Source organism: Pan paniscus, chromosome 10, assembly GCF_029289425.2.
Source record: "Pan paniscus chromosome 10, NHGRI_mPanPan1-v2.0_pri, whole genome shotgun sequence".
NCBI lineage: Eukaryota > Metazoa > Chordata > Mammalia > Primates > Hominidae > Pan > Pan paniscus.
Window position 1 is genome coordinate 112,316,392 of NC_073259.2, and position 16,088 is coordinate 112,332,479.

The 16,088-nt window shown below is 43.0% G+C and overlaps 1 protein-coding gene across 2 annotated transcripts in view; it reads left to right on the forward strand.

Moving 5' to 3' along the window:
- Nucleotides 1-16,088, forward strand: part of TXNRD1 (thioredoxin reductase 1) — a 134,661-nt gene that overhangs the window by 38,321 nt on the left and 80,252 nt on the right. For both annotated transcript variants that reach the window (XM_055096066.2, XM_063593613.1), the window contains exon 3: nt 5,379-5,439. In XM_055096066.2, the coding sequence (XP_054952041.1) occupies nt 5,379-5,439 (61 nt within the window). The remainder of the gene's footprint in view (nt 1-5,378; nt 5,440-16,088) is intronic.

A 16,088-nucleotide genomic window follows, 5' to 3' on the forward strand; every position in this document is an offset into this window, starting at 1 on the left:
AATTTATTATTTTATATATATATATATATATATATATATATATTTTTTTTTTTTTTTTTTTTTTTTTGAGACGGAGTCTCGCTCTGTTGCCAAGGCTGGAGTGCAGTGGCACAATCTCGGCTCACTGCAAGCTCTGTCTCCCGGGTTCATGCCATTTTCCTGCCTCAGCCTCCTGAGTAGCTGGGACTACAGGTGCCCGCCACCACACCCCGCTAATTTTTTGTATTTTTAGTACAGACGGGGTTTCACTGTGTTAGCCAAGATGGCCTCGATCTCCTGACCTTGTGATCCACCTGCCTCGGCCTCCCAAAGTGCTGGGATTACAGGCGTGAGCCATCGCGCCTGGCCGATTTTATTATTAAGTTTAATTTTCTCTCAACTTGTCTGCCCCATGATTTACTTTCCAGATCTCAAGGAGTTTGAATTCAGAAGCCTTTTTATTCTGGAAGCCTTACATAGAAATAAATGGGCTTATGGGCTTTTTGGACTCTCTCTCTCTCTCTCTCTTTCCCTCTCTCGTTCTGCATGTGTGTGTGTCTGTGCACACGTGCACTTTTTTCCCAAATAAAGAAAAAGGAAGGTGGGCGGCGAAAACACTGAAGTAGGGAGACCCTTTCATCCTTGTGTCTCTCCTGAACACATTCTGCATCGATGCCACCTTAGGCTTCATCCCTATCAATATGATAGTGATGCCTTTCATGTAGGACATCATATTGGGAGTAGGATTGCAAAGAGGCAGAAGACACAAGTCCCATCCCTGGGGGTTTAGCTCAACTGAGGGCAGAACATAGGCTTAAGAAGAAAAATGATCTCAGATAACCCATGCTAAATTCTACATGATTGGACAGGCAGTAAGTGCTAGAGAATTTAGAAGAGGGCTGGGCATTAGAAATCTGCTATGTAATTCTTGGCCTCTGGGGGCTTAATTATCTAGCTCTGCAATTCTTATCTGCTTTTGGGACCTACTGCCCCTCCCACCCACCGCCTGCCACTTCCTTTTTTTTAATCTTTAAAATGAAGTGCTTGAACTAGTTGCTTATTGAGGGTTTTTTTGTTTTTGTTTTTGAGACAGAGTCTCGCTCTGTTGCCCAGGCTGGAGTGCAGTGGTGTGATCTCGGCTCGCTGCAACCTCTGCCTCCTGGTTCAAGTGATTCTCCTGCCTCAGCCTCCCAAGTAGCTGGGACTACAGGTGCACACCACCATGCCTGGCTAATTTTTGTATTTTTAGTAGAGATGGGGTTTCACTATGTTGGCCAGGCTGGTCTCGAACTCCTGAGCTCGTCGTGATCCTCCCACCCCAGCCTCCAAAAGTGCTGGGATTATAGGCGTGAGCCACTGCGCCCAGCCTGAGGGTTTTCTTAGTTCTGAAATTACGTGCTTGTCTAGTCTTTTTCGTTACCAAACAGGTTAAGAGCCTGGACTCTAAAGTCAGAGTGTGGATCTTGGCTCTGTGATTTATCAGCCATGTGACTTTAGTTATTTACCTGTGGTGCCACAGTTTCCCCATCTGTAAAATGTGGATGATAATAGTATTCATATCATAAGTTTGTTATGAGGATTAAATTAATTAATATTTATAAAAGCCATAGAACATACCTGACACATAGTAAACACTATATCAGTGTTTGTTAGATAAAAGAACTACTTGCATTTTTCCTTTTCCTATCAGGACTTAAAACCTTGGGTGGTTAATCTTCCTTCTGTCAGTACTGAGGCTAGATTAAATGGTAATCAACAAATAACTGACTTAATGCTAAGTACAATTAATCCTATCAGTGGGTAAATAGCTACCATTTGAGTGCCAACTATGTGCCAGGCATTCGGTCACTCTACTCATATTTTCAAACATTATTAAAGAATTGGGAGCTGGGCACAGTGGCTTATGCCTGTAATCTCAATGCTTTGGGAGGCCAAGGCAAGGGGTTCTCCTGAAGCCAGGAGTTCGAGACCAGTCTGGGCAGCATAACAAGACCCTATGTCTATGGAAAAAAAAAAAAAAAAAAAAATATATATATATATATATATATATATATCGGCATGGTTTGCATGTGATTGTAGTCCTAGCTTCTCAGGAGGCTGAGGTGAGAGGATCACTTGAGCCCAGGAGTTAAAGGTTACAGTGAGCTATGATTATACCACTGCACGCCAGCCTTGGTGACAGAGTGAGACCCTGTCTCTAAAATAAATACATATGGGCACAGTGGCTCACACCTGTAATCCCAGCACTTTGGGAGGCTGAGACAGGCAGATCACTTGAGCCCAGGAGTTCAAGACCAGCCTAGGCAACATGGTGAAACCCTGTCTCTTCTAAAACTACAAAAATTAGCCAGTCATGGTGGTGAATGCCTGTAATCCCAGCTACTCAGGAGGCACAGTCATGAGAATCACTTAAAACTCAGGAAGCTGAGGTGGCAGTGAGCCAAGATCGTGCCTCTAAGCTACAGCCTGGGTGACAGAGCAAGACTCTATCTAAATAAATAAATAAATAAAATAAAAATTAAGAAATAAATAAATAAACAGAAAATTCCAATTTTAACCCTGCTATAGTTCTGGAATGAAAAGTTGGGCTAGCGGTCAGGATTGCTACTAGTGGTAGATAGTCAGTATGCTCCTTGCAATCCCAGATCTCTTTGACCTGTCATTGTTCTTTTTTTCTTTTCTTTTTTTAGTCCCTATTATGCCCCAGAATGTTCTTATTCTTACTGTGATCTCTGAAATCTACTAACTCCCTCATTTCCCAGCTCTCCTGCCTATCCCTGAAAATGTAAAGCCTTGCCTATATTTCCCCCAGTTTTACTTAATTAAAACTAGCCTGGGAATGAAGAACTCTTCCTGTAACATTTGTTGGTTAGTTATTTGCATGCTTATTTAAACATACAGTTGCCTGAGCGCAGTGACTCACACCTGTAATCCCAGCACTTTGGGAGGCCAAGGCGGGCGGATCACCTGAGGTCAGGAGACCAGCCTGACCAACATGGAGAAACCCCGTCTCTGCTAAAAATACAAAAATTAGCCGGGCTTGGTGATGCATGCCTGTAATCCCAGCTACTAGGGAGGCTGAGGCAGGAGAATTGCTTGAACCCGGGAGGCAGAGGTTGCAGTGAGCCGAGATCGCACCATTGCACTCCAGCCTGGGCAACAAAAGTGAAACTGTCTCAACAACAACAACAACATATAGTCATCCTGGCAAATTTATTTAATATCATTATCCAAACAATCCCTGGGTATGTCAAGTCTTCTAGATAAACATCCCCTGGTTTTACCTTGTTGATTTCAGATTGTTTTCAGATTGGTGCCAGTTAATTTGGAAATTAATTTTCGATGTCTTTGGCCATGAAAGATGATTAGGTGCTTTTCCTGGTAAAGTGGTGAATTTCTTCTGAGGGTGTACAACTCATATACTTAGCTATTCACATTTATTTATTTATTTAAATTACCTTGAAGTAGAATTTTCCCAGGTTATTTTCTTTAGTTTTTATTTAATCATCTCATTTAACAACTGGGATATGAGTAAATCAGAATAGAGAAACTTTGTTTTTATATTTGTACTTGGTCTGATGAATGTGTATTTCTCTATGGGATGAGTAATGTCATTTGCATTAATTCAAGGCGGGAAGTGCCCATAAGGAAACTAACGTCTACGTAAAGGTAGCTTTCCGCTCTTGCATAACACATTAGTTACCATATGTGTTTTGCATGCATCTTGCTGTGAAGAGGTTTTAAAGTGCAAAGATAATCCCTCTCCACCTTTTCAGAATTGCAATATTTATTTCTTATAGCTATTTCAGAGTGGTGGGGGGAACTGAATTCAGATTCAGACTGGAGCTTAGGTGACATCTAAAAGAGTTTAAGAAAAAGACTACTGGCTGGGTATGGTGGCTCATGCCTGTAATCCCAGCACTTTGGGAGGCCGAGGTGGGCAGATCACGAGGTCAGGAGATAGAGACCATCCTGGCCAATATGGTGAAACCGCGTCTCTACTAAAAATACAAAAATTGGCTGGGTGTGGTGGCGCATGCCTGTAACCCCACCTAATTGGGTGGCTGAGGCAGGAGAATCGCCTGAACCCGGGGAGGCAGAGATTGCAGTGAGCAGAGATAGTGCCACTGCACTCCACTGGTGACAAAGTGAGACTCTGTCTCAAAAAAAAAAAAAAAAAAAGAAAAAGAAAAAGAAAAGGAAAAGAAGACTAATGAGGTTGTATGAATGAACTTATTTTCCCATTTTATCAAAATGTTGAATTTAGTCCTATAGAAATGATAGAAATCTCCCAGTGTACTTCCATACAATAGGAAGTACTGTTTTAGTAGTTAAGTTTAGAATGAGACAAGAATATATTTTCTTTTTCTTTTTTTTTTTTTTCAAGAATCATTTTCCTCATTGATCATCTCTGTGAACTTCAGGCTACTCTGGCCTTTTAAATTTTATTGTATAACTGGAGGAATATGGTTCTAAACTTTCCTAAATTATTGACAGACTGTTTGTGTCTTATACATAAAAGTCTCTTGTGTCAGTAGTTTAAATGTTATCTAGTGGTATAAGTAACTTTTAAATAAAATTTTGTTTTTTACCAGTATAATTTGTATAACCATGAGCATAAGATTTTTTGTTTGTTTGTTTTATTTAATAGTCTCAGAGCATAATAGGTTTTTTGTAACTGATTTATTGGTTGAGGGTTACTCAGCCAAAAAAGAAATAATACTTTGACTATTGTAGAATATATTTTTCCCAGGTTTGCCACATAATGCTTTGGAAACATTAAGTGTTCCAATGCTTTTTTTTTTGAGACAGAGTCTTACTCTGTCGCCCAGGCTGGAGTGCAGTGGTACAATCCTGGCTCACTGCAACCTCCGCCTCCTGAGTTCAAGTGATTCTCCTGCCTCAGCCTCCCGAGTAGCTGGGATTACAGGTGCCCACGACCATGCTCGGCTAATTTTTTTGTATTTTTAATAGAAACGGGGTTTCCCCATGTTGGCCAGGCTAGTCTTGAACTCCTGACCTCAGGTGATCCGCCCGTCTCAGCCTCCCAAAGTGCTGGGATTACAGACGTGAGCCACCGCGCCCGGCCTGCTTTTTTAAACATAATATTAAACCCATTTTATAATGAGGTAGACTGAGTCACTAAACATATAAAATGTGTCTTATGAAGCGATACAGATGAATCATTGACAATTGAATAGAATCAACAGACTTCAGATACTCTTGTAAATATCATTTCTGTCAACAGGGAGAATCTTATGGGTTACATAAAAGTGAATTGGAAAGTTTTCAAAGGTGAAGGCTGGTTGAGGAAGGAAGTAACAAAGCTGGATAAGAGATTCTCCTGTTGGTTATAACCTCATTTTTCATTTTCCTCCTTGTTTTTCAACTTCTTCCAGGTAAAGAAGTTATTTAAATCTCTGTGTGTTCCTTATTTTGTGCTTGAACTTGATCAAACAGGTAAGTTTCTGTTTAATATGTAAATCATAGCTGCTGACTGTACATTTTATCTCATTTATTCTATCTGGCTTTAATTTGTCTTCCTTGAGGTTTTTATTGTTTAGTGAGCACTTGCTAGCTGATTCTTCTTTTTGGTGTTTTAGACAGGGTACTCTCCTGGAGCTAATCATATTTACCTTTAGCCTTTACCTAGTTTATAGCCTTGGTATTACCCAGAGTTTCCTCTTATTGAAATTATTCTTCTTATTACTCATGAATCTAGTTACAGATACAGTATTTGCTGGTTTTATGGTAACTTTACTTTTGCAAATTTGTCTCCTTTCTGATAAGTAATACAAATAGTATTTGAATTAAATATAAATTGAGATGCATTCAGAAATTTTGGCAGGGACATACAAAGATCAGTAAAGGTGAAAGATCCATGAAAAGTGCTACTGGGAAATCCCAGGGAGAGAAAGATTGGTGGAGTAAAATGGAAAGCTTCTTTCTAGGACCATGGTGCTCCTTTTTTGTGGGTCAGAAAATCCCAAGGGCTCACAGGCAAACATTATTAAGAATCTAATCTAGGCCTGTTGGTGACTCACGCCTCTAATCCCAACACACTGGGAGGCCAAGGTAGTAGGATCGCTTGAGGCCAGGAGTTTGAGTCCAGCCTGGGCAACAGAGTGAGAGCTTGTCTCTACAAAAATAAAGAATTAAAAAGTTAACCAGGCACAGTGGCATGAGCCCATAGTTCTAGCTACTCAGGAGGCTGAGGCAGGAGGTTTGATTGAGCCAAGGAGTTCAAGGTTACAGTGAGCTATGATTGCACCATTGCACTCTAGCCTGGATTACTGAGTGAGACCTTGTTTCGAAAAATAAAAAGGGTCTGCTAGTGGCCAGCACCATCATTTCTATTAGGAAAAGTGGGCCCTTCCAGATTAGGAAGAGGAGGTAAACTTCATGCCTAGTAGCTTTAAGGAAGCAGAGTCCTGGGCATTGACAGCTTCTGCTCGGTCTCCAAAGGAATACAAAGAAAGGGCCTGGCATGGTGGCTCACTTCTGTAGTCCCAGCACTTGGGGAGGCTGTGGTGGCTGGATTCTCTGAGGTAAAGACTTTGAGACCAGCCTGGCCAATATGGTGAAACCCCGTCTCTACTAAATAATAAAAAAAATTAGCTGGGTGTGGTGGTGTGTGCCTGTAGTCCCAGCTACCTGGGAGGCTGAGGCAGGAGAATTGCTGGAACCCAGGAGGCAGAGGTTACACTGAGCCAAGATCGCACCACAGCATTCCAGCCTGGGTGACAGAGTGAGACTCTGTCTCAGAACCACAACAACAACAACAAAGAAAAGATTCAACTAGACAGAGAAAGATATATGGCAATTGGGAGATATGAACAATTGGCATATAAGTTTCATTTCTTTTTTTTTTTTTTGAGATGGAGTTTTGCTCTTGTTGCCCAGGCTGGAGTGCAATGGCGCGATCTCAGCTCACCGCAACCTCCGCCTCCCAGGTTCAAGCAATTCTCCTGCCTCAGCCTCCTGAGTAGCTGAGATTACGGGCATGCACCACTACGCCTGGCTAATTTTGTATTTTTAGTAGAGATGGGATTTCTCCATGTTGAGGCTGGTCTTGAACTCCTGACCTTAGGTGAGCCACCCGCCTCAGCCTCCCAAAGTGCTGAGATTACAGGTGTGAGCCACCGCACCCGGCCATAAGTTTCATTTCTAGGGTCAGGAGGAAGGAGGTAGTTGTGTGGCAAGACATATTACTTGATGTTTCTAAAGACAGGTTCTCTAACACAGAGAGCATCACATAATAACTACCATATATAGAGTGTTAGTCCCTGTTTTACATGGACTATGCTGGGTTAAGTATAGTCACCTATCCTCACATGAACTCAGCAAGGAAGATATTCTCTATATTTTATAAATGAGGAAATTGAATCCCAGAGAAGTCAATTAACTTCCTTAACATTGACCCGGTGCAGTGGCTCACGCCTGTAATCCCAGCACTTTGGGAGGCGGAGGCGGGAGGATTACCTGAGGTCGGGAGTTCAAGACCAGCCTGACCAATATGGAGAAACCCCGTCTGTACTAAAAATACAAAATTAGCCGGGCATGGTGGCTCATGCCTGTAATCCCAGCTATTCAGGAGGCTGAGGCAGGAGAATTGCTTGGACCCGGGAGGCAGAGGTTGCGGTGAGCCAAGATCGCGCCATTGCACTCCAGCCTGGGCAACAAGAGCACAACTCCATCTCACAAAACAAACAAACAAACAAACAAAAACAACAACAACAGAAAACTTCCCTAACTTCATATAAATACTGGATCTATAATTTGAACACAGGCCCATGTAATTCTGAAGCCTATGTTATTTCCATAATACCATGTTGTCTGGCTCCTCTACGGTGACCCTTCTATTCCTTCATCAAGGAAGGCTCTTGCCCCCAAATACTCCATAGTATGAAAGGTAATCTCAATAAATAAAATTTCTTCTGGGTCCAAAAGTAGCCTTTTATAAAAATACAAATTTTCCCGGGAAACTTAAGTCACTTGCAACTTGCTGTGAATTAGGGAAAAATAACCAAACGGAACAATAACCAAACAAGCAAATTAAACTAATATAAGATAAAGCAAATGAACATGTCCTTCAAGGATGGGAAAGGTAAAGGAGGTAACATCGGAAGAGATGGGCAGGATGAATGCACTAAGTGCTTGGGGAGCATGATTTGTAAGGATTTACTCTCTGAATCTGGAAAACTTGTGTTTTTTGGTAACAAATGGCAGATGTTTTATTTCTAAATCTGTTAGTAAGTGGCTAAGGAAGTTTTAAGAGTCTGTGATTTAATACATGTATGAACTTTATTTTCAGTCCCAGAAAATAAGCATTGGATTATGAATTGACTTTTGTCCCGGTGCTTCCCCAGTTATACTTCCCTTGCTCTTTCTTTCTTTTTTTTTTTTTATTGAGATGGAGTTTTGCTCTTGTTGCCCAGGTTGAGTGCGACGGCACGATCTGGGCTTGCCACAACCTCCACCTCTCGGGTTCGAGCGATTCTCCTGCCTCAGCCCCCAGAGTAGCTGGGATTACAGGTATGCGCCACCACAGCCAATTTATTTTGTATTTTTAGTAGAGATAGAGTTTCTCCATGTTGGTCAGGCTGGTCTTGAACTCCTGACCTCAGCTGATCCATCCACCTCGGCCTCCCAAAGTTCTGGGATTACAGGCGTGAGCCACCACGCCTGGCCCCCTTGTTCTTTCTTAAATGTCCTCTTTACTTTCTCTATCATTTTTCAGACTATTCTTATCTTTTTTAAATGTGTGTTGCCAGTGGGGAGGTGCGGTGACTGAAAAATCTATTAAATTTCTCCTTTTCCAACTACTTTTCTGTGTGAGACTGGATTTTTCATTTACTTCTACCAAAACAACGCATATTGCAACAAATTAATCCAGAAGCAAATATGGGAATCTAGTTGTTTTTTATTAGGACCGATGCTTAAAAAATTCAAAAAATGTGAAACAATGCCAGTCTTCTCACTATGTTTATTTATTTATTTTGAGACGAAATAAGTGCATTCTCAGCTCAGTGAGCAAAGATGCACTGAGCTCACTAAGAAAGTGCATTCTCAGCTCACTGAGCAAAGGTGCAATCTCAGCTCACTGCAACCTCTGCCTCCTGGATTCAAGCAATTCTCCTGCCTCAGCCTCCCAAGTAGATGGGATTACAGGCATGTGCCACCATGCCCGGCTAATTTTGTGTTTTTAGTAGAGACAGGGTTTCACCATGTTGGTCAGGCTGGTCTCAAACTCCTGATGTCAGGTGATCCACCTGCCTCGGCCTCACAAGCTTTTGGGATTACAGGCGCGAGACCGGCTTGGCCAACATGGCAAAATCCTGTCTCTACTAAAACTACAAAAATTAGCCAGGCATGGTGGTGGGCGCCTATTATCCCAGCGACTCAGGAGACTGAGGCAGGAGAATTGCTTGAACGCAGGAGGTGGAGGTTGCAGTGCGCTGAGATTGTGCCATTGCACTCCAGCCTGGGCAACAAGAGCAAGACTCTGTATCAAAAAAAAAAAAAAAAAAAAAAAAAAGACCAAGTTTGACACCCCGTTCTAAGGCAAGTAGGAAGCATGAATATTAACACAGTTTTGATTTTGTGAGATTTATTTGTCCCAAGCATAGGAGGAACACCATTCTACATGTGCAGTTGGCCTTAGCCACACAGGAGAGATGTGATCTGGTTCATGTCTTCGAGGAGCTTGTAATCATGGAGCTGGAACTGCTGATGCAGTCTTCTAAGTGCTGGTTTCATGAATAAACACCTCCTTTATCTGTTTCGTCTGGGTTCCAAAAGAACCCTCCATAGGCATGATTTTCACACCAGTGTTGGCTACGTAATCTTCCCAGGGCCTGGATCATAGTGGGTATTTAAAAAGTCAGAAGATCAATTGGTAGACAGGAGTATTTGGCATAGAATCACATGGGTGCATTTATTCATTCAGCATATTTATTGAGTGCCTGCTGTGCACTAGGCTCTGTATACTAAGCACTGGGAATACAGTAGTATACTAGGCAGGTGTGCTTCCTGTCTAAAGGAATTAGACTTGTTTGTGTTTTTTTTTCTTTTTTTTTCCAGCAAATTCCTCTTATTTTCCTTTAGAGTTGAGGGCCTGTGTACTGCCTAACTGGATTGGTAATGGAGTGAGTGCCCCGTGAATTCCTGTGTTTGCAGTAGTATCACCTCTCACAGAAAATCAAGAAGAGAAGTTGTGCTACCAGGGGATCCTCTCTCTTCATCCTAACATTTTCTTCTTCCTTCTTTTGGCTGTATTTTGGCCAGTCTACATAAATTAAGGTTATTATTTGAAAACAACCATCAGGGTCCACTGAGTTCTACTGAGATTGGTATTGGAGAGAGAAACTCAGAACCGGGAGGCCTGGCATTCATGTCCTGTGTGTAGGTAGTGGTAGTAGTCATACATGCTATCCTCCCTGTGTCAGAGGCTCATGCATGTTCTCCTATTTAATCTTCAGAATACCACCAATCAGGTAGGTGGTGATATCACCTTCTTATGATGAGGAAATAAAAACATAGTAAAGTATTAGTATACAGGGTGGCTGGCTTTCTAGTGAACCTATTGGCAACTTGTGGCCCCTCCCACTACTTCCTGAGACTATCTCGTAGAACCTTCCATGACTTGCCCCTAGTGTCTTATGTATAATGTTCATGGTGTCGATATCATGATAGGTGTTCCTAGATGTGATGGTGTCTGTTGCACACACATGTGGTGTGTTTGGTGGCAGAGGTTGTACAATCTGCCACCATGCCAGCTACACACACCTTGGCTATCCCTGTGGATGAGCTGCCACTCACAGGGCCAGTTGATTTACAAAGACTTGTATCTATACTTCAGGTGTCTTCCTAGGAGCTTTGATCTAAGGAACAGACAACATCAGTGTAATCATCTTAATTTGGTCTGGCAGCTGCTGACATTCTATAGCTATAAATGTGGAAAACAGACATAAGATTTCAGGAGTTTGCCAAAAGTGTGCATCTGGATGCCATATGTCACTAGCTTGGGGGTTCTGATGTGTATTATTCATGTCTCCTGGCTGCTTATGGAGGACATGGCTTTAATGCCTTCAGCAAGAGGGAGAGGAACTAATATTTGAGTTTCTTTTTATGGCAGTGTCTCATATCTCTCTTACTTAATCCTCACAACAGCTTTGTGTGGTTGTTGGAATTAATTCTGTTGTTGTGAGGAAGCAGATGCTCAGCATTTGAATAACTTGCTCAATGTTGCTGTGTCAAGCCCAGGCCTGTCTGCTTCCCTGGTTGCCTCTTTGGCATTGTTTTCCTTGAACAAATAAAAACCCCTCACGAGCAGAGGTACCCTAGCTAGCTCAGTTCTCACCACTTTGGTATTGATACTTACTCATTCAACAGATTTGTTTTGGGCACCTATTTATATGCCAAGCACTGGCAGGAGAGAAAAGATGAGTAAGGCACAACCTCGTTCTTTAAGATCATTTTACTTGTTTGCCTCTGCCTCACTTCCAATTTCAGTGTAATCTGGTATCTCTAAAGGCTGTAGGATCACAGGCGGACAAAGGTAGTGGGTAAGACATTTAAATTTGTAAACAAAAGCAACTTAGAAAACATCATGGCGTGTTCATTTAGAGCAAAACTGGCAAGGCCTGGGGCAGAGAATGATGAGAGGTTAAGAGTTGAAAAGTAAAGAGGCTTTCTCCCATAGAGAATGAGGAGACATGGGAGGTTGTTCTATTTATTTTATGAATGAGGCTCAAAATATTCTTTAAGCATTTTGGTTTTGTCTATAAAAATGTTAATTTTTTTAAATTTGGAAACCACAGTATAATAAAATACAAAAAATCACATATAATTGCATCCAGAGATAGCCACTATTAATATTTTATGTCTTTTTTGTAAACTCTGTTCTGTTTTATTATTTAATATTTTACATGTTATATAAGTTCTTAATTTTCTCAATGACTACAAAATAGTCCATGTATTTACTTAGCCATTCTACTATATTTGGACAAACAGTCTATTGCCAATTTTTTGCTATTGTGGAATAATAGGTTAGAAATGTTTTTCTTTGTATGTGAAGTTTTTGCTGTATTTAGAATTATTTTCTTAGGATAGATTACTGGAATGGATTTATGGGTCAAAGTATGAACAATTCTAAGGTTCTAGAGCCATTTAAACGGTGTGTACTAATTAATAACTTCATAAGCTCAAAGAGTTCCCTGTACTTAGTAGTAAGAAATAATAATAGGTTTTGGGCCAGGTGCAGTGGCTCCTGCCTGTAATTCCAGTGTTTTGGGAGGCTGAGGCAGGCAGATCACGAGGTCAAGAGATCAATACCAGCCTGGCCAACATGGTGAAACCCCGTCTCTACTAAAAATACAAAAATTAGCTGGGCGTGGTGGCGTGCGCCTGTAGTCCCAACTACTTGGGAGGCTGAGGCAGGAGAATCGCTTGAACCCGGGAGGTGGAGGTTGCAGTGAGCTGAGATCACACCACTGCACTCCAGCCTGGTGACAGAGCGAGACTCCGTCTTAAAAAAAAAAAAAAAAAAAAAAGTGATCTGGCTGGACAAACTGAGCCAGTCCCACACAAAATCTTTAAAAAAAAAAAAAGGAAAAGAAATAATAATAGGTTTTTAAAAATCGTTATTTGCCTATTGGAGAGGTAAAAACAGATTTCTTTATCTTAATTTGTATCACTTTGATTATTAATGAGGCACAATATTTTTTCCTGTATGTTGTATTTCCTATGTGTACCTTGCTGGGCTCAGGTGGTCCTCCCACCTCAGCCTTCCAAGTAGCTGGGACTATCTAAATTGTAGTCACTGTGTTGTATTTCATTATCTGAATTGCCTGTTCATTTTCCTCATGGGATCATAATACTAGGAAGAGCCCCGGTGCGGTAGCTTACGCCTGTAATCCCAGTACTTTGGGAGGCTAAGGTGAGTGGATCACGAGGTGGGGAGATCGAGACCATCCTGGCCAACATGGTAAAAACCTGTCTCTACTAAGAATGCAAAAATTAGCTGGGCATGGTGACGCATGCCTGTAGTCCTAGCTACTAGGGAGGCTGAGGCAGGAGAATCGCTTGAACCCGGGAGGTGGAGGTTGCAGTGAGTTGAGATCACGCCACTGCACTCCAGTCTGGTGACAGAGTGAGACTTCATCTCAAAAAAAAAAAAAAAAAAAAAATTAGTTGGCTGGGCGCGGCGGCTCACGACTGTAATCCCAGCACTTTGGGAGGCCAAGGCAAGCGGATCACAAGGTCAGGAGATCGAGACCATCCTGGCTAACACGGTGAAACCCTGCCTCTACTAAAAATACAACAGGGCCGGGCGTGGTGGCTCACGCCTGTAATCCTAGCACTTTGGGAGGCCGAGGCGAGCGGATCACGAGGTCAGGAGATCAAGACCATCTGGCTAACAGGGTGAAACCCCGTCTCTACTAAAAACACAAAAAATTAGCCGGGCGTGTTGGCGGGCACCTGTAGTCCCAGCAACTCGGGAGGTTGAGGCAGGAGAATGGCGTGAACCCGGGAGGCGGAGCTTGCAATAAGCCAAGATAGCGCCACTGCACTCCAGCCCGGGCGACAGAGCGAGACTCCGTCTCAAAAATAAATAAAAAAATAAAATAAAATAAAATAATAAAAATAAAAATACAACAAATTAGCCAGGCCTGGTGGCGGGCACCTGTAGTCCAGCTACTTGGGAGGCTGAGGCAGGAGAATGGCCTGAACCCGGGAGGCGGAACTTGCAGTGAGCTGAGATCGCGCCACTGCACTCCAGCCTGGGCAACAGAGTGAGACTCCCTCTCAAAAAAAAAAAAAATAATAATAATAATAATTAATAATAATAGGAAGAAACCTTTATATATAGCTCTTTATTTTCTCTTTCTTTCTTTCTTTCTTTCTTTCTTTCTTTCTTTCTTTCTTTCTTTCTTTCTTTCCTCTTTCTGTCTGTCTGTCTGTCTTGCTCTATTGCCCAGGCTATAGTGCAGTGGTATGATCTTGGCTCACTGCAGCCTTGAACTCCTGGCCTCATGCAATCCTCCCACCTCAGCCTCCCGAGTAGATGGGAGTAGAGGTATGTGCCACCATACCCAGCTAATTTTTGTATTTTCTGTAGAGCTGGAGTCTCATGAGCCACCATGCCCAGCCTGCCTTACTTCTTTCTTTCCTTCTTTCCTTTCCTTTCCTTTCTTTCTTTCTTTCTTTTTTCTGAGACTATCCCGTAGAACCTTCCATGACCTGCCCCACCTGTCTTACGTATAATGTTCATGGTGTTGATATCATGATAGGTGTTCCCAGATGTGATGGTGTCTTTCTTCCTTTCTTTCTTTCCTTCTTTCTTTCTTTCTTTCTTTCCTTTCTTCCTTCCTTCCTTCCTCCCTCCCTTCCCTTTCCTTCCCTTCCTTCCTTCCTTCCTTCCTTCCTCCCTCCCTCCCTTCCCTTCCCTTCCCTTCCCTTCCCTTCCCCTCCCCTCCCCTCCCCTCCCCTCCCCTCCCCTCCCCTCCCCTCCCTTCCCTTCCCTTCCCTTCCCTTCCCTTCCCTTCCCTTCCCTTCCCTTCCCTTCCCTTCCCTTCCCTTCCCTTCCCTTCCTTCCTTCCTTCCTTCCTTCCTCCCCTCCCTCCCTCCCTCCCTCCTTCCCTCCTTCCTTCCTCTCTTTCTTTTTTTTTTTGAGACTGAGTTTTGCTCTTGTTGCCCCGGCTGGAGTGCAATGGCATAATCTGGGCTCACTGCAACCTCCATCTCCCGGGTTCAAGCAATTCTCCTGCCTCAGCCTCCTAAGTAGCTGGGATTACAGGCACCTGCCACCACGCCAGGCTAATTTTTCATATTTTTAGTAGAGACAGGGTTTCATCATGTTGTCCAGGCTGGTCTCAAACTCCTGACCTCAGGTAATCCACCTACCTATCTTGGCCTCCCAAAGTGCTGGGATTACAGGTGTGAGCCACTTGGACCCGGCCCCTTCCTCTTTCTCTCTGTCTCTCTCTTTCTTTCTTTTATTTTATTTTATTTTTTTTTTTGAAATGGAGTATCACTGGCTGGGTGCGGTGGCTCATGCCTGTAATCCCAGCACTTTGGGAGGCTGAGGTGGGCTGATCACGAGGTCAGGAGATGGAGACCATCCTGGCTAACACGGTAAAACCCCGTCTCTACTAAAAATACAAAAAAAACCACCCATATTAGCCGGGCATGGTGGCAGGCGCCTGTAGTCCCAGCTACTCCGGAGGGTGAGGCAGAAGAATGGAGTGAACCCGAGAGGCCGAGCTTGCAGAGAGCTGAGATCGCGCCACTGCACTCTAGCCTGGGTGACAGAGCGAGACTCCGTCTCAAAAAAAAGAAAGAAAGAAATGGAGTATCACTCTGTCCCCAGGCTGGAGTACAGTGGCACGATCTCGGCTCACTGCAACCTCTGCCTCCCAGGTTCAAGCAATTATCCTGCCTCAGCCTCCTGAGTAGCTGAGACTACAGGCTGCACTACCACGCCTGGCTAATTTTGTATTTTTAGTAGAGATGGAGTTTCACCACATTGGCCAGGCTGGTCTCGAACTCCTGACCTCATGTAATCCACCCGCCTTGGCCTCTCAAAGTGATGGGATTACAGTCGTGAGCCACCGCGCCTGGCGTACAGTAGAGCTTCTTTCAAAACTGGAACCAATCCTCTCAAACCCTGCCACTGCTTATCAATTAAATTTATGTCATATTATAAATCTGTTGTTGTCATTTCTTTTTTTTTTTTTTTTTTTGAGATAGAGTCTCACTCTTTTTGCCCAGGCACTATCTCAACTCACTGCAACCTCTGCCTCTCAGGTTCAAGTGATTCTCCTGCCTCAGCCTACTGAGTAGCTGGGATTACAGGCGCCTGCCACCATGCCTGGCTAATTTTTGTATTTTTAGTAGAGATGGGGTTTCTCCATGTTGGCCAGGCTGGTCTCAAACTCCTGACCTCAGGTAATCTGGCCTGCCTGGCCTCCCAAAGTGCTGGGATTATAGGCGTGAACCACTGTGCCCAGCCTTTGTTGTCATTTCAACAATGTTCACAGCATCTTCATCAGGAGTAGATTCTATTTCTAGAAAAACATTATTTGCTCATCCATAAAAAGCAACTC